The sequence below is a fragment of the Aplysia californica genome, unplaced genomic scaffold (genome assembly GCF_000002075.1).
Source record: "Aplysia californica isolate F4 #8 unplaced genomic scaffold, AplCal3.0 scaffold00443, whole genome shotgun sequence".
NCBI classification, from domain to species: Eukaryota; Metazoa; Mollusca; class Gastropoda; order Aplysiida; family Aplysiidae; genus Aplysia; species Aplysia californica.
Window position 1 is genome coordinate 295,379 of NW_004797713.1, and position 26,046 is coordinate 321,424.

The 26,046-nt window shown below is 40.4% G+C and overlaps 1 protein-coding gene across 1 annotated transcript; it reads left to right on the forward strand.

Annotated features, from left to right (window-relative positions):
• The first annotated feature begins 2,117 nt into the window (after positions 1 to 2,117).
• LOC101863367 (protein FAM114A2) lies at positions 2,118 to 25,706 on the forward strand. Its single transcript, XM_005104953.3, has 12 exons — positions 2,118 to 2,390; positions 9,137 to 9,804; positions 12,805 to 12,892; positions 13,780 to 13,914; positions 14,756 to 14,949; positions 16,676 to 16,979; positions 17,347 to 17,511; positions 18,176 to 18,339; positions 19,015 to 19,154; positions 19,480 to 19,552; positions 20,179 to 20,235; positions 21,881 to 25,706. Exons 1-12 carry the CDS (start codon positions 2,312 to 2,314, stop codon positions 21,983 to 21,985), a joined length of 2,172 nt encoding a protein of 723 aa, XP_005105010.1. The 5' UTR covers positions 2,118 to 2,311; the 3' UTR covers positions 21,986 to 25,706.
• Positions 25,707 to 26,046: the final 340 nt, after the last annotated feature.

Here is a 26,046-nt window from a genome sequence, read left to right on the forward strand (position 1 = left end):
CTGAGAGAGAGAGAGAGAGAGAGACACCCCGAGAGCGGGGTGGGGTGATAGAGAGAGAGAGAGAGTGTGTGTGTGTGTGTGTGTGTGTGTGTGTGTGTGTGTGTGTGTGTGTGTGTGCGTGAGTGCGCGTATGTAAGTGTGTGAGTGAGTGAGTGAGAGAGAGAGAGAGAGTAGAGAGTGTGTGTGTGTGTGTGTGTGTGTGTGTGTGTGTGTGTGTGTGTGTGTGTGTGTGTGTGTGTGTGTGTGTGTGTGTGTTGACGATTGCTAATGCACATTCATCATACCTCAGCAAATTTCACTTAGTGGAGAACAGTTTATCTTATCTTATAATTTTATGTTGGGCTCGAGTTTCTTTAGCAAGCCGTGTTCGCCCAGCGTCTGTGATGTAGGCCTACATTTATGTAATGGCTAAGCTCTTCACTCTTCGCCGTTACATTCAGAAGACACGAATTCGATTCTTATTAAATCTCATCATGTGCATGCTTTGATGCGGCATAGCCTACAGTATAATAATATGCCACTCTGCACGAGTTGACCCTGAAGGTAGGGTCAAAGGTGCCGCCCCGCCTGCGAAGTTAGGCCTATCTATTATATTAATTATGTCGATGGGAACGTAATACAATTTCTCATTTTCGTATAAATAAAATGTAAGTTTGCCTGTGCTAGTAGAGTTTCGGATTTACAACTGTTCCACAAGGTTTTGCTATCAACCAAAAAAAAAAAAAAAGAAGAAAAAAGAAAGAAAGAAAGAAAGAAAGAATCATAAGTAGGCCTATAAGGCCTACGTTGTTACACCCGTTTGGCGCTGGGTTTGCCCTTTTCTGTGACAAATAATAGGCCTAATATTAACAAAAAGGGAACTGGGGAAAATGGCGGGGGAAAGGGGGGGGGGGGGGGTAAATCGGCCGCCTATTTTTTCCGAATGTTATATACACAACATCGCCAGCAACAATCAACAATGATACCAGCTACAAAAGGTTAGACATTCATTAGCGACGTGTATTGCACTCTTTCTGTAAACAAACTGATTTAATGCTGTAGTTGTCGTCTGATAGTTTGATACTGCAAAGTCTTTCGCAGTAGCAAAACTCTAAACATGCACATAACGTAACATACATGATTTTGTGTAACTGCACACTAATTTAACCCCTTTTGCCTCACCAACGAACACGTGTACTCGTGTGTGGGCGGGTGATTGGAGGGTGCCACTGGTACGTCCTGCTCTTTTCTTTCCTTCTGTTGTACTCCAGTTCGCCCCTCTTACTTTTCCCCAGCATTATTATTACCATTACTGTGCTGCTGATGCGTTTCTCTTACTCAAAACCACACAAAGGGGGCTCTCGTGGCCTAGAGGTTAAGGTGTTGGCCTCTCATTCAAAGGTCCCGGGTTCGATTCCGGGTAGCGACCAAAAAATTTTCTTCTCTAAAATTGTCTCCTTTCACCTCCTTTCCTGATCTCTAGCAATGTTCTGTTGTCTGCTTTCATTTCCACTTTCTGCCCCCACCCCCTCACCTCCTTTGCCCCCTCCTCTGGGCTCCTGACTCTTTCTGCAGCCTTTCTACTGCTACTCCTTGGCTCCTCCTAACTGCTGTCTTTCTGCCACACCCCTGATCTTCTGGTAGGAAAGATCTACACCTAGCCTTCTCGGACAAGGGCGAAAAATCTCGGAGGGACCGTGTGCAAGTTGCGCACGTTAAAGATCCCTTGGTGGTCTAAAATCGATAAGAGTAGGCTTCGGCCGCCACCCGGGCAAAATTCAAAATTTCCTACCAACGAAAAAGTATTAGGTGTGTCCCGCGCGCTCATATGACCTTATGCAGTTGCGAGCGCCGTAAAACCCTATACTAAACAAACAAACAAAACCACACAAAGTTGACTTAGTGTTTCATAAGTATTTTGGGTCTTAGCAGATAATGACCCATAATATTTAATTCAAATACTAATACTCACAAAACAGGGCGATTGCCCCATACGTAAAGTGAAATAAAGTAAAATGGATGAGAAAGACTTCGCGCACTTGTGCGATGGTCCAGAGATTGGACAATAATGTGTTGGACAATAAAAGACACACTACTAACTGCCATAGTACCACGAATGCAGTACAAAATAATCAATGAAATAGATGTGTGAACCAGTTCGCCAGTTCGTGATGACGATAAAGTTGACGTGGAATTGAAAACAAAACAACCCTTTTAATAAATTTATTGCCTGAGTAAATAAACTGGATATTTGGGGTTTGATTTCCTAATGTAGATGATTTGCAGACAAGACGATTGTTCATAAAGAAAAACGTAGTCTGAGCGCATAGCTATGTCAGACTCAGAGGATGAGGCAGCGTTTGCCAGTGCTGATGAAGGAGAGGAAGTAAACAAACCAGCGCTGCCAGCAGGTAGGCCAAGGCCTAGAGATTCTTATACTTTGTGCGTGTCTGTGTGTATGTGTGTACGTGCTGAAACACCAAATCAACGTGCCAGGATCAGGCCAATGAAGACGTATCTTAACCTATCTTACAAGCTTCTCTCCGGGACAGACATCACTCACATTCACATCAGACTCCTCATTCTTCAAATCTGAATCTGATTGTTCATAAAAATTTTGCTTCACCCTCACTCTCGCTCTCACTGCTAGATCTAGATCTAGAAGTCTAGATCTAGATTCTATATATGATGTATGAGCCATTGCCTAGCAATGCCAATGAAAATTTAAATTTTCACTTTAGCCCTTTAAAAAGAAAGTGGCTATTCTCACCCGCCCGGAAGTTCTCGCAAGATCAACTCCTCCCCTCTTCTCTCTCTCTGTCTCTTTCTGAATACTGTCTATCGGTGTGGACGATCAAATTGACCAAAACAAAGTTAAAAATGATGTTAAAACACAAAAGTAAATTAATTTGGTTGTCTACAAAGATGCTACGGCTATTTAACTTTTCGAATTGAGGCGAACTACGCGGGTCGCCATTTTGAAATTTTGTTTTGCCAGGAAATTCTCGCGCTACTATCCTCTGTGCGTCTCTTTCTCTCTCTCTCTACGTGCTGAAACACAAAATCTACGTAGCAGGCTCAGGCCAATGAAGACGTATCTTAACCTATCTTACAAGCTTCTCTCCGGGACAGACATCACTCACATTCACATCAGACTCCTCATTGGTGAACGCGCACCGGGTGAGAATAGCCACAAGACTCGCCTGCACTATTCTCACTCCGGGTGAGAATAGAGGTGTCCTTTTTATTTGGTACCTAAGAAAGAATTTTCAATTCTAAGAATTAGGCTTCTTGAATTTTAAGAATCGGTTCATTAAAAAAGTTATGGGGTTGTAAAGGTCGGCAAAATATGGATGACCCACATATAGGAAAACACTCCTAAAAAATGGACCACGCAGTAGCAGATTCTGTAAGAAAATCGACGATATCTCAGTAACTAATCGGAGTGTTGGACAGAAACTTGGCTACCCGATGTGTTATTGGGTGTAGAAATCATTTCTGCAGTCAAATTTACTAGAGTTATTTTGGTGTACATATTACGACTTTGCGAAAAAGGGGTGTCGGGATGAGTCCATTTTATTTATAGCATCGTATCACAACATGGGATCTTTAAGAATATATGTCGGCAGCGTGACTAAATAATTGCAAAGCTTTTTATGATGACTTTAGACCATGCCAACCATAAAAGATAAGTTAATTCAATCTAGCATGCCGTACAATTAAAAATTCTTTTTCCCCGTTGAGACGCGAACACCCCGAGACGAGATAACCTTGCCTCGGAATACCCCCATTGCGGTTGCGATATTACAGGGGAATAGAGAGAAAGACAACCGGATGCGTGCGTCCGCCATTGCCCTATTTCAAGTGACCAATGAATGGGCGCGGAATAGTCGTGTGGGGATTTTTAGGTCACATACATTTGCCGCGAGAGTGAGGGCAAAATGGCCGGTCTCCGTGCGAAGCCGCTATGGATAGGGGGGTAGTCGTGCACTTATGATCGGGTCTAAACAACTACTTGACATAGAACGTTCAAATTTGAACACACTATAGAGGATAGATAGATCTATTACCATCTCGGCGTTGAAATTCAAACTCCTTATAGTTTTCGGTGAACACGATACGAAAATGTTCCCGACACCAAAAGTATAGGTTAATTTATGTGTACGAACTTCAACGTCCACATATCATTAGTTTGCCCTATTTTCTGATTGGTTGCCGAGTTTCATTCGGATTGGTTCGGAAATAGAGCACACCGAGGTTGACAAAGTTAGTCACCTACGCTTCGGCCGGGTCCGCAAAATCGCCCGCAAACGGGGACCAAATTTCGCCGCGCGGGAAAGCCAGATTGGCATTGCTACAATGACAAAACGTGGGGAAAAACACACACATTTCACATTAGTGTGCATAAAATGTGATGCAGTAAATCTAGTATTTATTCCTCCAAAACTTATACACATGTCAAATATATAGGATGTAGAACCTGCATTAGCAGTTTCAGACCCCATGTCAGCTTTACAATCTTGAGTTTGTAAATTTTGTGCCAAAAATGTTTGTTTCTTTGTGATTCTTGGACTGTCATTTTTAGCACACCAATGCAAACTTCCAAGAATGTCTAAAATTTAGTATTTTTGGGTGTTTTTTTTTTACATGTGCTTTGATCCTATGCTATTTGTCATCGAGAAAGGTTAACTTGCTCAGAAATCGGTTTATTTGTTTGTAAATAAAGGAACAATTCGGATCACGTGTGCGTCAGTCGTGTCGTCATGGACTAGGTGTTTCAGAAAACAGCATTATTTTTCAATAGAATCACCGTAGCTGGTTAAATCTTTTTGCTTTTCGTCGTTTATTCAATACTTCAAAAGTGCGATGCGCGAAAGGAACATCGGGTTCCTAGATCTACGATTTCGGTCAGCTGTTTAACATTCGCCGTGATTGTCGTCACCTTGCGACGTGCCAGAAGTCTGAATTTCAGCCCACTTTTGTTTTGAACGGGTCATCAACAGTGCCCGGATATAATTGTTTTCTTGAGTGACTTCCCCTTACCCGCTTCCCCAGAACAACAGAAGCAACGGGGGAAACAGAAAAACGAAAGTAGTCATTGCCTTCAGCATCCGGTGACGCTCAAGAATCTTGCGTTGAATGAGACGTACTGGACTGTTTTGCGTGTTTTTAGGCTACTCTGTTGAATATTTAGTGAAATTGCGGTGTTTACACTGGATTCCTGGAACAAGAGTGTGATGTGTGAACTAATTTCGAGAGATGGGTCATTTCTGTGGTTATAGATTTAGCTTTTGTGCTTAGTGATGACGTTTGGGGTATCGTTGTGCAGCCGTACAAGACTGACTGACGTACTAGAAATTACATTGTCCTAAGAGCAAACATTTTTAAAGTCATGTGTGCTCTCTTTACTCAAACAAATAAACAAACATGTCCTTGTTTGTCTGTCTAACTCAAAAATACACATTTGTTCTTTAATGGCATGATATATGCCTTTTTCCAATACATTGTGTCATTGTGTCATCATTGTTATGTACAAGTAATATTTGTTATAATTGCAAATATCAATAAATTTTCAACATATATTTCATACATGCAAGATTCATTTAGAAGCAAAATACGCCTTTATTGATCTGTGTATCTCTTAGTGCAAATTTGTTCTTTGTAGGCATGATTTTACCTGTTCCCAGTATGTTTTGTTATCACTGTTATGTACGAGTACTGTTTGTCATAATTAGCCACATAGTTGTGATCGTCCACTGTCTTTGATATGACCTGATATCTGTTTCAAAGCAAAAGAAACCTCTTCTGGGTTTTTTTATTCTTAGAGTGCGCATTTCTACCTGGAGGCATGACTTTGTCTTTTCCTATACATTGTCATCATTGTTATATGTACAAGTCATGTTTGTCATCACTGTATGTACAAGTCAGCTCCATTGATTTTGTGCTTTTGCCTCATATTAGTTTAAAAATTGTTTTACACATGTGTTTTTCTGGTACTGAGGCTTTGATTACTGTATTTGTACAGTCTTTCACTATTGTGATGTGTTGTCAATGATAATGTCCAATGTGTGTCCTTTCTTGTACATAACAATGATGACATGTTCTGTGCACTGCGTCATTGTTACAATTCTTGTCATTTATATTACCATTATGAATGGAGTTCATAGTGTACAAAGTTTTTATTTACTAAACAAATGAAATTTTAAGTCCATAATTTGCCTTACTGCTTATCTGTTTTTGTCATCACTGTTACATACAAGAAATACAGTGGTTGCCTAACCAATAGACCCATATCTCCAAAACCCTACATCTCCTTGCTCTGATACTCTAGGAATATGAGCACTAAATGTCAATCTGTGACTGACAGAAAAGGGAGTCAAATTGGTAAGAACATTTTTTTTGCACCACTGAGTCTCAAGAGAGTCTCACATTTTGGCAATTGCTCATATATATAATTTACCTCAAACCTCAAACTTAAACGTTATGCAGCCTTCCCCTTTCCTTTACCTCTCTAACTCTTTTTTTCTAATTTTCATCCTTCTTTTCTCTGCCCTGTATTTTTTTACTTTCCCTTCTGTCTCACACTTAGCTACCAGTTGTCCATTTTCTACTAAATATTGATGCGCTGAATACGAATATCAACTTTATTTCCATCGCAAGTTAATAGTTTTTGAAATATCTGATTGTTCTTAATAGAGACAGACGTGCTTTGGACCAGTCAGGGGGTTACAGGGGGGCATGCCCCCCTGTTTAACCTATGATATGATATTTTTCAGTTAGATTTGAAATTTTCTTGAAAACGATTGGTTTTGCGACAGTTTTAGTGGCGTTATGTGTGATCTGCAGCAAACAGTATTGCAGTTTGACCCCCAAAGCAGTGCATCTGTGTGCGGGAGTGAAAGTAAATATTTACCCCCTGCTCTCCACAGCTTGCTTTTTCTTTTCCTGTCTTTCCTTGCTTTTTTCTGCATGTTTTCTTTTCTTCTTCTTTTCTCTTTTCTCTTCTCTTCATTAGCTGCTTTCTTTTCTTCATTAACATCCTCTCCTCACTCAGCTTAACTTCTTCCATTTCTTTTAATATATATATATAGTGTTTCTTCACTGATTAAAGCGGTATTTGGCAGCCTTTCTCAAAACTCGTCCTTTCCGCACCAGAACATGAAGGATGAGGTCAAAGAATGTATGTATGTCATTACCAGAGGTGGAAGGTTGAGGTGAAGAAGATGTGGAAGGAGGGTACTCAGCTGAGGTGGAAGGTTGAGGTGAAGAAGAAAATGTAATTACAAAAATTAATTCAAAAAATATTTCCCCCATTCACTTGTACTCAGTCTCACCCCAATCACCCCCAAAACCACTCATTCAAATTATGAAATCCATGTTACACCTTTCTGTCAAATAAAAAGAAACTTTAAACTTTTAAAAACATATTGTGCATGTGGGCGATATATGCACGAACTGCGTTCTCAAGGCTCGGCCAACCCATGCCGAACAACCTGGACACTTAATATTTTTAATCAGGTTGAGTCCCCCCACCCCCCACCCCCCACATCACTTCTTGCAAGAAGGGCTTCCCCTCATTCCCAAAATAGACAAAAACTCCTCTCCCCTCCGTCCCAGGTCATGTCACATATGCATCTGCGCATGTCTATGACCTTATGAGTATGATAGTTCATGTGGAGACGTTGAAAAATGGTAGACATACTTCCGGTTCAACTGGCTCTGTCGCAAAAATTCAATGAAAACGGATGAAAGGGAAACAAAACGCGTGAAAATTAACATGATATCTAATGAAGATTAGCTTTAAAATGTGTTGGAACATCACTGTTTAGACGGTTGGCCGACTTGTCTGGACGGCCGAGGTGCCCGATCAGTACTCTAGATGTTGTTTGTCACGTGTTTTTTTTTAGCTTTCTCTTACCGTAGCATACATCTTTTAGATTAAAATGTCTTAGAAAAAAATCAGAGCAGTTCTTTCGTGTGGATTTTTTAGAAACAATTAGAAACAACTAGATCTATCTAGATTCTAACCATGCTTGCTCGATTCTCTCATTCTCAGTCTTCTGTGTGAGTGTAATCAGTAATCAAATTGTGGAGCACTATTTAGCAAGCCATTTTAATTTAATTTTATTTTGGAGAGCACTTGACTAATACCAGGTTATTTTGGGGTGCAACTTGAATTCACAATTTAGAACATTTTTACTTTTAGTCCTGTAAGATACACTGTTTTGGGGGCTATACTGCTTTAGGCTAATTTTTGATGCAAAACATGGCCACTAAAACCCTTGCAAATAATTTTTTTTTCAAGAAAATATCAAACCTAATTGCAAAACATCAAATTATGGTGAAATACTGGGACATCCCTCCCCCCCCCAATTTTTTTAAGGTCGGGGCATGCCCCCCTGACACCCCCCATGTTGTTATAAACAAGTCAAATATTACATCACAATTGGTCCTATTATAATAGGCCTATAGTCTATAGCTCATAATAAAATATCCATACATCTCATAAACTGACAATTTACAGTGAATATAAAGTCGAAATGCGTGTAGAGAAGATAAAAATGAGTTTAAAAAGTGCTTTAGAATATCTGAGCGGGAGGTGGGTCCATGACTAAAATAACACTAACAATTTTTGAAGAAATTCGCGAATTAAGTTGCTCGCAAAATATCAAAAGGGATTCTACTGCATTGGAACCCGCAACACTAGGAGACTCAAATCATGAATTCCAGACTTGTGAAAAAGAAAATGGTCAGAGTACAAGTTTTTTAAAAGTGTGAAGATCTTTTAGTGTTTGATTATACTAATTCTATGACATTCCATCTAAATATGATGTTTTTGGCAAAACACCATAGATCAAAATTTCCTCAAGAGAACAAACCCGGACAAAATTGTATGTTATCGGTATTATGAAGGAAAAAAACATCCCTTCTATCTTCCCCTGTGTTTTGTTTCAGTAAAAAGAAACATATTCAACAAGGTTCTTTGATAAAGCAAAAGGAACAGACAGAAATTGCTGACGGCAGTATGCAAGTAGGATGTAACTGACACATGCCCCCTTTCCCCCAAGCCCCCAACCATTCGCATCTCGAAACCAATAGTGTGTGTTTTCCCAGAGAATTTGAGTCAGTTGATTAACTTACATTTCATATTTTTCAGCTTCTGCTGCTTCGGGCAAAAAGGAAAAGGCTAATACCAAAGGAGCTGCACAACCTGGGGCAGGGGGTGCCACTGCCACAACAAAGACCTCTAGCGGGGATTCTGCGACTGCTGGTAAAGGTGAACAAACCAAGAAGGGCAAGGGTAGACAACAGCAACAAAAAGGAAAGAAAAAAGGAAAAGCCAGTAGCCAGCCTTCACCCAAGGAGGATTCAAAGACCGAGTCAGATGAGAAAAAAGCTAGTGATGTCCCTCAAACTGCTGTGAAGCAGAGCAAATCTGATGAAGATGTTACTCCGAAAACAGAAGCCACTGAAAAAGAGCAGTCTGTACCACAGGCAAAGTCAGATACGAGTAAGAGTAGTCAAGACAAGGAGAAAGGGAAAGGAGATAAAAGTGCAGGGGAGGATAAGACAGCTTCAAAATCAGACTCCACAGTCAGCCCGTCAAAATCTGCTGAAGTAGTACAAAGCGACAATGAGCCTGGGACGACAACACCCAAGAAAGAAAGGTCTGCAGAGAAAGAGTCTGTAGATAATCAGAAGACTGTCCAGGCAGGGGAGGTGAGGAAGGGATTGGGGGCTGAGATGTCGTCTCCAGAAGGTCAGGATATTCCACGTGAGCTGAAAGACCAGGCTACACCCAAGCAGGATGAGTCGGCTGAAAAGGTAATTGTGGCTGTTCGAAATTCTTTTTTCTATAAAAATTTTGATTTGCATTATTTGTATCAATCATGATCTGTAGGGCTGGAGTCTGCTCGATTAATCGAAGGCTTGCGAGCAACGGACGGCTCGTGCCAGAGGCTTGCGAGCAGGCTTGAGCTTTGCCCGCTACCGGAGTTGCTACTCGTGGACGGCAGACGGGCTTACTGATTTGTGTCGTGACGTCACAAACTCTTGTTTACTGAGCGTGCGATACTTCTGCCCGCGTGCCGCACACTGACAAGCCCTAAAAAACCCTTAGATCTACACTTCCAGCGATGGCGCTGTTTGGGGAGGGGAGGGGGTGGTATGGCTGGGAAAGCAAGAGGTGTTCGCCACCCCTCACTTTCCGTAGAACCCGCCCCTCCCCTTATGCCTCCTGGTGTGACAGGGTTTTATTTGTCTTGTTTTTTTGGTTGTTTTTGTTGATTTGAAAAAAAAAAATTTTGGTGGGGGGAAGGATTATGTTTTGCTTTATTGATTTTCTGGGCGTAATTCAACATCATAATTAATATTTGTATGATAGAACATGCACAATACATACATACTATCAGTTACAGTGCAGCAAGATGTATTTTAAAAAAGTTATAGGCCTACAATGTAATTAACAATGTGATATAATTAACCTTAACAATGATCTTCTGATAGGGAAGCAGTCAAATCAAAATTTTTTTACATTGTTCAGAAACAAAATCACGATTGTCATCCCCTCCCCAATGCTTTCTCTTCAACTTCAACTTGTTCTAAGTGTCGGGGTGGGAGTGGAAGTGTAGTTTAGGCGAGTGATTAAATTACAAGCCACGGAATGCTAACAATACTGATTTATTTTGTCAGTTAAAAATTGTTTGTAAGTGTTCACTCCTTTATTCTGCATCCTAAATAGTTTAGCATACCGCGACCCCAGTGCTTTCTTGTCGTATCTCCATTTTTAATACCAGTGAAAACAGCTCATAACAAAATGTGAGCCTACGAAGATGTCACATTTTCACTGTTAAAGCACCGAGGTCGCGAACGGTCTGCACTAGACTATTACAGCCCTCTTCGCCTTGCACCAAAACCAGCGCAGCCTCTTGCTTCCTCCATGTCCAGAGTTCAGAGTTCACGCCGCGAGCGGGGTGGATTACCGGTAGATCTTGCGGCCTGGTGCAGACGAGCGGTGTTTGCCTGACAAGCGGTGTTTGCCTGACGAGCGGTGTTGTACTGACGAGCGGTGTTGTACTGCCAGGGCGGTAGTTGGACTCAAAGCAGATTTATTGGCACGAGAGCAAGCCTTTAGCACAAAGCAATACGAGACGCAAAGCAGGTCTTGGGACCAAGTGCTTTGCTCTGCTGCGATTTGAGTCTTGCCTGCCGTCCGCTGCTCGTATGCCTTCGATTAATCGAACAGACTAGTTTGTGGCGCAGTGACATTGTGCGCGGGGTCTCTCTCTCTCCCCCTCTCTCTCTTTCTGACGTTAGTGGTTTCGCGGATTGCAAGCAGGGAGAGGAAGGAAGAGGGGGTCAGACACGAGTGGCTTCGCGGATTGCAAGTTGGTGTGGGTACTTGAAGCTTAGGCTAGACTCAACGTATCATGCTGGTGATATGATTTGATGATTTGACCTAGTGATTTGAGGCTTGTGACTTGAACTAGGGGCTTACGAGCACGAGCGCGTTTGCTACCGGGGTACAGCCCTAATGATCTGTGGTGTAATGGTTAAGATGTTTGCTGTTTCGCTCTGAAAATATGATTTTAATTCCTTCGAGGAGTATCTGTATTTGTCTGTTAGGATTTTGTGTTTCTCTCAGCTCGGGATGGCCCTGATGGATAGGTTCAGAGCAGCCTGCCTCCTAATTTATCAAAATTGTGTCTGTTTGGGCCTTAAACTGTTACGATAAACTGTGATAATTCATTTTTCTATATCTACTTAATACTCTGGCAACAGGGTATGCTTTTTGTTTCTTTCATTTCGCCAAGGGTTTTAACTTCTTTAAGTCTGAAAAAGGGGGATGGTTAGAGGGGAACACTTTTAGGTCCTACTTCTTTGCTTACTTACTTTTACTTTTACTTTTTCATCCTCTGTTGCCGTTAAGCGTCGAGGGGAGATGAAATTTTCTATGGTAGGCCAGCTCCGCGGCTCTTTCAGTTGTGATATTATGTTTTCTCAGGGTTTCCTTGACACCCTTGAACCACCTTTTGCGTGGCTTTGCTTTTCCTTTATAGCCTGGATGCTTGGTGTTGTAGGCTTTCGTGGCTGGCTGGCCTGGTGACAAACTTCTTTGCTGTCCCTCTTATATCTGTTCCAGTCTGTATTGTTTTACCCCAGCTCTAAATGACCAGTATTGTGTTAATGTGCTTCTCTCTAATCAAACAAACATAATAGATTAATACTGTTGACCCTGCTTTAATAATCACCTGTTCAAGACAGCCACCTGTACAAACGACCACTTTCCAGTTCCCCTTTTTATTTTTTAAAATTCAATTTTATAATGACACCATCCAAGAGAGCCACCTGGCTAATATGACCTCTTTTCTCCTTGACAATGGGTGATCATCTTGCAAAATTTGAATATAATTGGTAATAATATTTTGCGTTTATGTAATGAATATCCACACTCATTAGCATGCTGTATGCACTTTATAATTATTATTACCTCTGCAGACCTTACAATACTCAGAAACATTCTCGCATCCTGAGAAGCATCCTAAGCAAGCTGTTGATTAAGCGCTCACAGACTGACAAAATCTTCTGCTGTCTATAGCGGGACACCCATTCTCACCTGGGTGAAGTTAGGAAAATATGTGTAAAGTGCTTTTCCCTTGGACACAATGTCAGGCCCCTAACGGGATACGAACCCACAACATTTCAGTTGTGAGTCTTAAAGCTGAGCCCAATAGCTTAACCATTAGACCATGTTTACTTGGTTTTAAACATATTTTCTGAATGTTTGTATAAATTTTTACATTGCATTTTGTGTCATCCTTTCAGAGTTCTGGTGGTTGGGGCTGGGGTAGCTGGGGAACTTCCATCCTGTCTGCCGCATCTTCCTCTGTCCAGACGTTCACCACCCAAGTGGGTATGTGGAGAACTTTGTTTTGAGATGGTATTTTTGTATTTCTTTTCTTTTTTCTGTGATTTTTATAATCGGATTCTTCCCTGTAACGACCAAAAGACGTGTTCAGTTCCGTGTGGGGAAGTGTTTGATTGACTATCTTTGCCTGTCTGCTGGGATGTTATACTCCAACCCAGCCTGGCTTGGCCCTTACAGACAGTCAAGGCTCTTGCTTTTGGACTGATGTAAATTGTGTCAAAGGGGGCATAAAATAGTAATAAAATTACAACGTACTTTCACCCTTATTTTGCATTATGGATAAATTAGCAAACCCCCCCCTCCCCCTTTTCCCCTACCCTGTCTATTTGTGTCCTTTGGCTCTCTTAAAGTGTCACCCAGCTGAAAGATCCTTTTTACTACGTAAGAGCAAAAACTTAAGCAACATATAGTGTAAGAAGAATGAATCACCGATTCCATTTTATTATATTTTATATTTTTTAACTATGGAATGTCGGTGGATGGAAAGCACTATTTTTAAATTTTACTTATTTTCTTTCCCTACGTTGTTTTTTTCTGTCTGTCTGTCTTAGCTTTTCCCTGCACTGAATGACGGTCATTGTTTCAGTATGAGTATCTTTATTACGACTTAACCTGAAGCTGAGAAAGTAAGATTTTTTAATAGCAAGATCTTCGCTTGTAATATGCGGTTTAGTTTCCATTTTGCTTTTTCTTTGAATTCATACCAGATGAATGACACTGGTATGTAATAATAATAGTTTACCTGCCAGTGTCTGACTACGACCAATGCATTTGCATAGGAGAATATTCCGTATCGAAAATAGAATAAATAAGGATTGAAATGACTTGTCTAAAGATTTCAGTAAGTATTCTCATTACTCTCACTTTCCCAGGCGATGGATTCACCACAATCATCGACACGATGGAGTCATCCCTTGGTGTGCCAGATCCTGGCGAGTTGGCTCAGGCTAAGGAAGTGAAGGAACCCGAAGATGAGGGAAAGTCTGCGTCTGCTGACGGGGAGAAGGGTAGGTGTAGCCAGGGCAGGGAGAAGAGAAAGGCTGAGGGAAAGCTTACGTATGTGACTGCTGGTGGAGAAATGAGTAAGAGTAGCCAGGCGAAAAAAAGGGAAAAGAGAAGGCTGCGGGAAAGCCTGAGATTGTTTGATGAGAAGGAAATGAAGAAAAGTAACAGAGATTTAAAGGAACAGGGGAAAGGAAAAAGGGGATGAAAGTATAGAGGCCAAGAAAACAACTAAATTTGACTCTCCTATCAGCCTGTTGGAATCTGTTCAAGTGGTGTAAAGTGATGATGAGCGCTAGACTTGAAAGGGAGTTGTTCTTTATTTTGATTTTAGCTTACTGTTGTGCACAGATATTAAAAATATGGTTGAAATTGTCCAAGATGGCCACCGATTGTCAAGAAGAAAAGTGGTTGTCAAAGACAAGAGGATGTCTAGGATAGTATTATTATAATATTTCTTTTAAACGCAAGGGGGGAAGTGGTTGCTTGTACAGGTGATTGTTGTGTACAGGAGGCAATGTGAGCAAGTTTGACTTTAGTCATATGTCCCTCAGTCCTGCAAGAGCCATAAATCTCATGAGTGTTTTGGGGATTTTTTATTTTAATTCAAGAGGGCGGAGCATGGAAAGAGAGAGAAGGATATTTTCATAGAGTCATTGTTACAAATTTCAACATTTTGAGTTGTAAAAATACATCTCTAAGCAAGTTTCAACACAATCCTTGAAGTTCATAATGTTTTTAAGCTGGTTCAACCATCATCTTGTGTCTCTAGTCATGGTTTTTCTCTTAGCTCGAGTAACATGTTCTTGCTTCTGACTCTCCTATCTTCTGTCACTCTCCAACCAGACACTCACCCTCCTCAAGAAAAATCTTCTGAAGGTCAGAAATCAAGTGCTATGGATAAAAGGGTACCGGATAAAGATGTCAAAGAAAAATCTGAGGAGAAACCAGAGGAACAAAAAGAGGCTGAATCCAGCAGTGGCAATAGCTGGTTCTCAAGCTGGGGTGTGGCTGATCTGGCTAAGAAAGTCCAAGACACGGTGAGCCTCCTATTGTTTGCAGGATTAATAAGCTCTCCCCGTAGCTTTTACCCATGTGGAGATTTCATGCTATGATATAAATGATTGGAGGATGTGTATTTTGGGTGCGTAAACATCTGATAAGTTGCTAAGTTAGATATTTTAGATGAAGGTGAAATACAAAAGTTGCTTTCTCTTTATCAATATTTATTATCTAGTGGCCTTATGATTTAACTTGCAGATTTAAGGTTTTAAAAAAAAAGTATCTAAAAGCTTTGCTACTTCTTTGCCTCATGTCTAATCAGTCTGTAACTTATTATTTGTTCTTCGTTTTTCTTCATAGGATTGCCATATGGAGTCAAATTAGGTCACTTTGTGGCTTTTATTGTTTGTTTGTTCCTTTGAAGTATCTTTGATTTCAAGCAGTGAACAGTTATATCTGCTTTTGTTAGTCAGTAGGTGGTTAGAGGACGCCACTGTTTCATTTGTCTTTTCTATCCTGCTTTTGTTCATTTCTTTCTATCTTTTCCCTCTACACTGTTGGGTGTCAATGCGCTTTTTTTTACTCAAACTATATGAAGTTGAGTTAGTTAACCCTTTGACCCTCAGAGCTATCCCTGGCCAACAAGACTGAAATTCTGGCAAAAGGGACCTAACTCCGCTTAGACTGCATGACTATATTGTTTTTAAAAATCATAAAAAATCAAAGGATGTGTCTAAAATTACAGTTTAGGTGTCAGAGCACAGATGAATGAATAAACTTCAAGAAAATGTATCGTTTTGTATGAAAAATCATTGTGTATAAGGTAAAAAGAAATTCTGAAGTGAAAGAAAAACCCCAAAAGACACAACCCGCTTTTTATGCCCGCAGAAGTTCATGATGTTTTACCCAGCACAGTCTTTTGCAAAGCCTAATCTGGCCCAAATTGCATTCCGTCACTGTCTCACTCCCTCTGCCAAGCTTTGTAAAGTTTCTGGTCTTTACACAGTAGTGGCACGACCCCTTTTTACCATGTATCCTGATCACAACATGCTCTAAAGGATTTGTTGTGACAGCGCCCACAGTCCCAGTGCTGCTCCTCCCTTTTTTATGTCGTAGTGCAGCAAGTAGTACTAGATCTAGCTAAAGTGCTGTGGGTGCTAGGCCTATCTTCTTCATCAGAGTCTTCTAAATCATCACCTCCAGCTACGATCTCACCATCAACATCACTATCATAGTTGTTCCCCTCCCCTAGAGCCTAGATCTAGACCTGTGACTGTGACATCGTGTTCGCTCTCCTACTATAGTTCTCTCTCTCTCTCTCTTACGACTGAGTGTCCTAGTGACTACTTGCACTACTAGCACTAGATCTAGCCCCTTGGTCGACGATATCGGCACTTAAATCCCAATTATAAGTGTCTCCATCATATACAGTGCCTGTAGCGACGCAAAGTTTCGTCCACTAAGTTAGATTTAGGTCTCTAAAAAGCACGAAATTTAAAAAATCGCCGCTCTCGCGTGCTTCGATCGATTTTCACCAAATAAACACGACAGTAAAGGTCAAACACTCTAGATTCTCGCTATAAGCTCGGCAATCTCGTGCGATCTCGCAGGAAGCGAGACAACGTAGAAATGAAAGTAGTGCAAACGGGTGAATCGAGTGAGTGTGTCGGCGCACATCGGCAACTAGGGGGGTTAGCGGTGACGGCGCACATCGGCGCCTCCGAGTGACAAAAAGTTAATGGAATGTCATTCTATTTATTTCAGGGGAAAACATTGGCTACAAAAGGTCAGACGTTGATGTCAGAGGGTTTTGACGCAGTGGAGAACTTGGCGGCTGGAGGCATCGATGTTTTGGAGACTATCGGCAAGAAAACGTACAGCACTCTCTCAGAACACGACCCTGCCCTGCGGAAGACGAGAGAATTCCTTAGTCCTAAAGCAGATAAGCCAAACCTGTCCAGTGTTCTGCGGGAGGCGAAGGATCAGGCCGAGATACAGGCAGAGCAAGAGAAAGAGAATGAGGAGGCGAGGAAGGCACACTTTGGAACTTTGTTTGATGATTATCAAGGTAGGATTTTGGGGCTGTGTATAGTATACCTACAGGGTTGAAGGTTTTTTAAAAACATTTAAGGACTTGGTTAAAGAGAATTTCAAAGATATGGTAGAGGCGTGTGGTTGGAGAAAACTACTGGCAGGTCCTATTTCATATTATTCCTTCTGTTGTCTCTGTGTGTCTGTCTGTCCATTTTTTTGTCCCTGCGCTAAATGTCCATTATTGTGTGATTTTGCTTCTCTTTACTCTCGCTCACACTCTGTCACTCTCAGGTTCTCAAGAAGGTCTTACTTATTTGTTTTCTGTCCATCTGGTTCTGTCTGTATTTTGTTTTTCCCCTGCTCTAAATAGTCGTTGTGTCAATGTGCTTGTATTTCCTCAGGCATCGCTCACTTGGAAGCCCTGGAGATGTTGTCGAACCAGAGTGAGAAGAAGGTTCACTCTCTGCTTAACTCTCTGGCCTCGGAGGATCTGACAGCCATCAAGCCCGTGCTCATCGCAATCAAAGAGGCTTTTGAGGTGAATGAGGATGATGATGATGATGCAGGTGAGTTCTCTCAAGCTGATTAATATAAAGATTTGGTGTAAAACTAGTTTGTGGTAGTGTGTGTGTGTATGTGTGTGTGTGGGGGGGGGGGGGATTCTTGTTTGAGATTGTTAAAAAGTGTAAAATTTAATCTCTGTTCTTAACATATAACACTGATTTCTATTCATAACATGTAACAGTAATTTTTATTTAAAGTGTCCAACACTGACATGGAATGCTGGAAGCAGCTCTGACTGTAAGGTCTGAAATACTCCTTATAACTTTTGGAGATTTTTTTGCTGAGAATAAGGAGCACAACGAAAAGTGAAAAAGGAACAAAGAAATACACAAGCAGTTGCAGATATTTGAATTTCTATGGGTTGGCTTCAGATAGATAAGATATTCTTCACTGGTCCTTCAATGAAAGAAATTGACTGTGTGCTTTTCACCAGCTTCTGCATCACAAAATACACGTACAAGCATTAGTTTGCAATATATTATAAGAAATATTTGCTTTTCTCACTTCTCATCTAACCAGTTTCTGTGGAGTGGCACTTATGCTATGCTTTTTGCTGTTGCTCACTGTTGGTTGGCCTTGAAAAGCAGGGTTGAAGCAGCCCACCTCTTAAATGATCTAAGTTGTTTTGGTGTAAAACATTACAGTTATTACATAAACAATTTTCAGATCTGGCAGCTAAGGACCAGGATTTCACGAGCCTTGTGAGTCAACATTTGTCTGAGCTAGAGCTGGGGACAGCTCCGGACAAACTGAATAAGGTCCATGAGATGGTCAAACAGTGGATTGTGGACTTTGATGCCAACGAGAGTCATGATTCAGAGAGTGTCAAGGTTAGTGATCTTGCGTTATTTGCGCCTAAGACATCATCACGTATGCAGACGTATGTCCTCCTTTTTAAAAAAATTGTTTGTCTCCAATTTCTTCTTTCATTGATGAAGACATAACAGGATTTCTGCTGCTTCGTGTTTCTGCTCTGTTCTGCTGTTTAGATGTCTCTTTTATTTTTCTCAATGAGGACATGATACTTGTAATGTACCATGTTTCTGCTCCATTCTGACTGTTGGAAATGTGATTAGAGGATTCCACCTGCAGGTCCTACTTTTCTTTCTTCCTGCTGTTTCTTTGTATCTCTTTGTTTTTTCCATGCCCTAAATGACAGTGATCATGTCAACACGCTTCTCTCTACCATACCATGCTAGTGTTTGGTGGGTGCTTTTGATGTGGTATGTGTCTTCAACTATTTTTTTTTTTGCTATTGTCCTTCAAGTTCTTTTCTGAGAGAAATGTAGTTGTTATGGGTTTTTTTTGGATGGGAGGGGGGCTTTTTTTGTGAAGTTTCTTTTTCCTGATTTTTATCATCTGGGACATGAGTATTGGTTTTCATGTGGTTTTTTTTGTTCGTTTTTTAAATGAGCTATACTGAAAATAAATGCACCAAGTGCTGTATGTTTCTGCTTTGGTCTGACTGTTGAGTCTTCCATTTCTCTCTCTCCTTTGATGTATAGAACGTGCACCAGCGCAGCATCCAGTCTCTGGCAGAGCTGACCTCAAAGGGTGTGGAACAATTCCACAAGGCCGGAGAGCTAGTGTTGTTGGAGAGAGACACGGACAAAGACTGTACTGAGAGGGCTCACAGTCTAGCCAGGTGAGTCTTGCTTTTTGTTAACTCTTTCCTGTTCACCCAATATGTTTGATGTTGCATAACTTACTTCTTTAGCTGGTTCATATTTTTTTCAAAATTGGTTTTTCTTTTGGGTTTGTTTTTCTATTTACTTTCTTGACTGGTCTTGCACAATGGTGTTTTTGAAACAGCTGGTGAGTGTTGGAGGGTGCCGTTGGTAGGTCCTACTTTTGCCCCTCTGTTTCTGTCTGTGTATTTTGCTTTTTCCCTGCACTAAATGACGGTTATTGTGTCGATGTGCTTGTCTTTACTCAAATTGAAACTGAACTCGCCTTACGTTCTCTTCCAGACTGACAGGCGTCCTGTGTCATGAAGTAGGAAACATGGCCACCAAGTTTGCCGGATGTCTCAACAAGATGGCCGTAAGTTTCTTTTGCTGATGGCAGGTTGTTGTATTAACTCTGCTTCACCTTCGTGGCTAACAGTAATGAGTGCCCTTTTATTGGACTTGTTATGAACTAAGCAACATTAAAATGTTTTCATTCTTTTGCACTTAACGGCAGTGAAAGTAAAGGCTGAATGCTTCCATCAGCTCCCACACTCTTTCCTTACTAGCAATGAAAGCAACTCCTCAACTAAATGTCATAAATTTATTTTTATAATAGTCATCATGTCTTCCACTGAGGAAATCCAGTTTGAGAAACAAGTACGGTGTCAGGATTGGGGCGGGTTCACTATAGCGCAGCATTTTTTGAGGCGTTGGATTAAAGAGGAAAAGGTAAGGGAGCATCATAATGCTGAGTGCGCAACTGCTTGAATGTAAAAGTGCAAACATCATTGTGAAGTAGAATGCTGATGTTATGATCTGTAAGCTCTAATTTCTACTTGGAACAGTAGAAAGTCTGTTGGAAATGGGTTTGAAAAAGATTTCTTTTCTGTTTGTTTTTCTGTTCATCTTGATTGCTGTATCTTTAAGTGTCGACAAATGTACAGTTGTCTTTTATGAGGTAATCGATTCAGCACAACATTCTTTTTTCTTTCTGTCCAGGAGCAAGAAGAAAGTTCAGATGAGATCACAGCCCTGGTCACAAATATCTATCTAGAGGTAAGAGATGAGCCTGCTACTTTTGTAAACTCAGAAATGTGTATTTGTTTTAAGTGTTTTTTACCAGCTGTCCGTCAAATGTGTTTTTGTGTTATGTGCAAATTTTTTTTTTATGGTATAGTAGTCTCCGCCTAAACGCACGCCATACAAAAGCACGCTCCTCTCAAACGCACGCTTTCGTCATCTGACGGGTTTTTTACTATACAATTTAGACGTACAAACGCACGGTCACTCCCTCTAAACGCAGGCTCCGATCTGCGAAAATGCCGACAGGTAGGCCTAATGCTTGACTAAGGGAAATTTTCACTACGTCTACTGTACGATCTGCTCAGCTTGCATAAGACAAGCCTAGAAAACCGGATATTTGGCGAGACTGCCCCTTACGCAGAACAAAGAGAGTGATGGACAGCATTTTCACACCCAACTTTCCACAGGTATATATATAGGTCTAGGACTGGTCGGTGAAATGTTAGGGGGTTGGGGGACTGAAACGTTATAATTTATTTGATAGGTCACTGGAAATGCATCTCTTTGAGAGAAGGTTTCTGACTGGTGTTTGAGTGACTGCGTGTTGGCTAATGTTTAGTTACACCTAAGCCTATGATGCGCAACACGCGTGAATGCTCGTTCATAAATTTACGGTCGGGGGTGGTCGCTTGGAAAGCTACGTGGCTGGGCTGTCGTCTCTATGACTATCACCAACAATTTCTGTTTAGGCTATTGGTTCCCGACATTTTATGGTGTATTCTTTACATCAAGTCTGTCTTTCTTCCACCCCCCCCCCACACACACACTCATTCAACGCCTTTGCAGTCTTAACCGCAGTCGGGGAATCTTTTACAAAACCGTCACGTGTCGTCAAATTATCATCCCAAAGCGACCCCCCCACCCCAAAGGGAGGTAACTAGAATATCAAGGCAATGAGATGACTGTGTCCCTTCCTCCCTTTGCTAAGGTTCATGTAAACACACGCTCCGTATAAACACACGCTAAGGAGCCCTCCCGAACACCGTGCGTTTAGGCGGAGACTACTGTAGCCTACTCTTATTCATGCTTCTGACTGCCAAACTTGTTTGGGAAAGATTTTACAGTGTTTTAACGGATGGACCAGAATACACACCAGAACATTGCTACCTGTACCCTTCAGAGCATTGAATGCACGCACAATCCCAAGCTGGGGGAGGGGGGCTTTGCGCTGAAAAGGCTTTTGTTGAATTGGTTGAGTAAACAATAGAATAGACACACATAGACGAATTATGTGTGTTTTTTCATTTTTAGTTTAATTTACAATCCTGATAGTAAAAGAGTACTTACATGAGCTAGCTACAGTGTTGCTACTTGTGCATCTTTTTGAAATAATAGAATTCAGATGAATGTGCTGGAGTTTGAGACCATCTTCAGGAACGCAAAAGTACAAGACTTGTCTTCGATACAGCCAAGGTGGGGCTTATAGAATTCAATTTTTTCATACGCTGTCTGATCAGATGGTTGGAGGTTGCTACTTGTAGGTTCTACTTCTTTTCTTACCCTCAGTTGTTTCTGCCCTCCTTTTTCACTCCTTCCATGCTTGAAAATCCTCAAATAATCCTTTTCAGAGAGAGAGCGTGCAGAAACTAATGTTTTTCACTGACTGTTTTGTCCCCAGGCCTCCAACAGCAGCACATACCTCCAAGACGCTTTCCAGTTGTTACTCCCGGTCCTGCAGCAGGCAGCGCTGGAACACTCCATCAACAGCAGGCACCAGTCATGACCTTGACCCTGTGAGCGTCGTTCTTCAGCTGTGGGTTGTGGGATGTTGTACAGTCTATGTTTGAACTTTTCTGTGACCTTACATGTAGTGACCGAATTATTAGAATTATGTTTGAAGTTGATGTACCATCTTTTACTGTGACAGGAACTAAACTAGGGTAAGAAACAAGTCTCCGAAATATTATACCACTTCTGTATTGACATCTGTTAGTTAATTTCAAGAATAATGGTTGGAGGATGCTACTGATAGGTCCTGCTTCTTTTCTTTCCCTATGTTGTTTCTGTTTCTTATTTTTTCCTAGCTCACAGTGACTGATTTTAGATGGATGTGCTTCTCTTTACTGAAACTCAAACTGTAATTTTCTGTTCTTTAAAAAGATAAGAGTGAAGTCAGAATAGAACAGCTGGTAACTTGTGTTGAGTAATACTGAATTAAAGGTGCTCTTATGGTATGCAGTAGCAGGTACAAAGAACTTTGTTTCTTTTATTTTGCGGAATTTGATGAGTTTAGTTTTTGTGAAAATCAGGTTTTGTCACCAAGGCATTCTGTTCCTCTGAAGACTTTTATTGACATTGCAAGTTATCAGAAGCTCATAGCTTTTGTGATATCAGTAGTGGTTTGTTTTATTTGTCTATATGCAGGTTGCTTTTTCTTTGTACTTTCAAGAGTCACTTATTGTATGTGTGGCATAACCTTAGTATGTGGGCTAAATTTATTGGGGGAGTGAGTTCTCCCGCTGAATGGTTGATATCGCACTGTTATCTGATTTCATATGGATTTATTACCTCTTGTTCCCACTTTTCGTGAACTGTTAGATCTTATTTATCGCGTACTGTCTTTATAAAACCTGTACATGCTAACCTGGTTCAAGAATTGTGAGACAACATTTTCTTATGTATCTTGCTATGAAAAATCTGTCTTGATGATGTATACTTTTCTTTGTTTTGTTTTTTCCTGTAAGGATATATTGCATACATAGAACATAAGAAATTTGATTCTTACCAAGCTAAAGTCTTATCAGAAAAATTTTTGATCTCCTCCTTCAGTGAAGTGAAGTGCCCTAACTTAACATCAGTTGATCACATGAGAAATATTTCCTAGTCAGATCTGTTACCATGACATCTTCTATTGGTTCTGAACAGATTTGATACCTGACACTTCTGACAGGCATGATGTTGTTTTCAGAAGACCATGAATAAATTTCACATACTAAGAAGACCATCGTAAGACTGAAAACATGAAGCTATGTATCCATTTCAAACAAATTTCTGACAAATTAAGAGCATTTGAAATAAGCTTACATGATACATGTTTTTACAGACAAAGCTGTTTGAAAATGTCTTGAAATCTCTGGAAGTTAGGCATCTGAGTTGCTATGGCACTTCACAAAGCTGCTGCAGATGAAGTGGTAGTGAATGTGAAATTATAGTGGTTAAAGTAAAAGCTAAAAGTTCTGTCAAATGAACAGACTCTTACACTGTTGCTTTGAATACTTTGATGAGAGCAGATCACATTTCATTTATTTTTTTTTCAATGTGATCTCAATACATTGTGTACAAATGCAAGCTGTGTAATGTTGTACAACTTCACAACTTTCTTTGTAGCTTTGGAATCTGTTATCATCTTTTTGTACAGCAGAGCATCTGAACTACTTTGCTGTATTCTCATCATAATGGTTCCTTTGAGGTATTTAATTCACCCATGTTGAAAAAAAAAATTCATTTTCATGTGTGAATTCGCCCAATGCAACACCACACCATTGATCATTGATGAAGTGGGAATAACTGCATAAAAGGGGAAACCTTTTTGATAGGACCAGTCTGGAAGAGTTCTGGACTCTCTCTCTCTCTCTCTCTCGTTTTGCTGGATTTATTAGGCAATTGTATGACTGGTTTCTGCCTAGATCCCTTTTATTGGTTGTCAAAAAAACCAACCCAGTAGGTTCTTGCGGGAACTGAGTTTTTGACATGCAGTGTGTTTAGACAGAGACCACTGTATTTTGATATTTGAATTGATTATAAGTCGTTAGAGGATGTGAATGCGAGCACAGTTGAGCCGTCCATTCTTCACAGTGCAGCTCTTGTGATATTAAATGCATCTGTCGCGGGTCTCTTTCACTTGCGTTTGTTTAGTCCTACTCTCTTGATTGATTGCTTGGTAACGAGATGCACAAAGGTCATAGAAATGTTTACTCCCAGCGAAACACTTAGAACAGGCATGGGCGAGCATGTCCAATTCATGGGCCAGATTAGGCAATTCTGATTATTTCACAGATAACAGCTAGAGGAAGTTGGGTGAAATCAGTTAAAATGCCCAAGCTGTCAAAAGTGAGACTAAAACTGAAGCTCTATACATGCATGTCACTCAAGAATGAGATGAAGTATTATATCAATTGCTTCCAGCTGGGCAGGAAACTTCATTTTAATTTTCAAGATGGATAGTTTTGTTTTTTTTCAATTATCATTTCACCACAGGTCACATTCATTATATTATTAATTACTCAGCAACTCATAGGCTGAATATGGCCTGCAGACAGTAGTTTACCCATGCCTGATATAGTCTTGTCTACTATCTGAAGGATGCGCTATGTTTGACTGTTATTATTATTCCTTTCTGGTACAACCTCCCTTTACCCAGACCTATCCAAGAGGAACACTTATTAATAAGGGGAAAATGTTCCTGTACTTGTACCATGCTGGCCTTGAAAAATGTCCTTGTTAGCCAAGGCAGTGACCAACTATGCTGTAGCAGCAGGATTAGGGTTCGTAATTGTAAAATTTTCTGAAGCACCCAGTACTGGGATATCTGCTCGTATACGTATAGTTTTTGTTTGTCTCCCCCCCCGAAATGCAACAGATCAAAGGAATATTTCAAATGTTCTGAAGTCATGATTCACCTAAAGCATTATTCTTGTCTTAAAATACTTTTAATAATTTTTGTGCTGTTAATGGTCTTTCTAGTAGACTTCCAGACTTGCAACCATAAGGCTGCGGGCTTGAATTCTTTTCCTTGGGGAAAAACACTTTACACAAATTCTTTTGACTTCACCCAGGTGAGAAAAAGGATCCTGCTAAGACAGTAAAAGATCTTATCCATAAAAATATTGGTTTTGTTTTGTTACCCTTTGAATGCCTGCAACATTGCAGGAGCTTTGCCCTGAATTCCTCTTCAGAAAGTTACAGGGCCTTTCAGGACAAAGATATTGCAAAATGCACAGACCTTTCTTTTGAATAGTGATACGTGTTATATAAACACAATCTATTATTGTTATTGTTATAATTCTTGTTAATTCAAGAGGCTGTTGCACATGTGATCTAGACAAAAAAAAATTGATTTTCTGGACCTTATGATTTTCATGTTTGGCCTCCTGATTAATATAGCAGCTGAAAATTGTTTCAATTTCTGAGAAACAGGTTTGATTTTAGATTGCATAGTAGGCTTGATAAGAAGAACAAAATATTGAAAGTCTGACCATTTCTTGAGGCATACTTGCGCTGAGAGTAAATGAGAGTGCTGTTCTTCCATTTCGGACTTTTTTTCAGGCACTTGTACTTTGAGTTCCAATGGCATTATGTTTTTTTTTCTGACTGAACTGTTTTGCATGACAATTTGTGATAGATGTCTATAATAAATAGCTGTGCTCATCACAAAGTATTGACCATTGGTCTGTACGTATATAATAATCCCTGAACTTTGCAATAAATTTACTGGGCTCTCATTATTTTCTGTTTTCTCGTGTCATCAATTTCTGGAATACGCTTTAGTTTTGCCTTGAGTTTCCACACTAAGGCGATTATAATCATACTTATAAAGGAAAAGAAGAAACAAAAAGGATTTTGTCAAGGTTGTTGGATGTATTCTGGCAATTAATAATTCTACTATTCCACTGTTGTCTGTACTCTCACAACTCCCCTTTTCCTGTAAATTATGTTCTGTACATTTGAGAACACAGTATCCAAGGTGGTTACGATCACAGTGGAACCTTCTTCTTCATAAACCATTATTCTGATGTGTAATTAAATTCTGTTGTATTTGTAACCATGGTAGGTACAGAATTCTAG

Excerpts from the sequence above, each read along its gene's own strand:
- LOC101863367 (XM_005104953.3), top strand. The coding sequence starts at position 2,312 with ATGTCAGACTCAGAGGATGAGGCAGCGTTTGCCAGTGCTGATGAAGGA. Across the intron at positions 18,340-19,014 it reads ATGATTCAGAGAGTGTCAAG|AACGTGCACCAGCGCAGCAT; the intron begins GTTAGTGATCTT and ends TTTGATGTATAG. Across the intron at positions 20,236-21,880 it reads TCACAAATATCTATCTAGAG|GCCTCCAACAGCAGCACATA; the intron begins GTAAGAGATGAG and ends TTTTGTCCCCAG.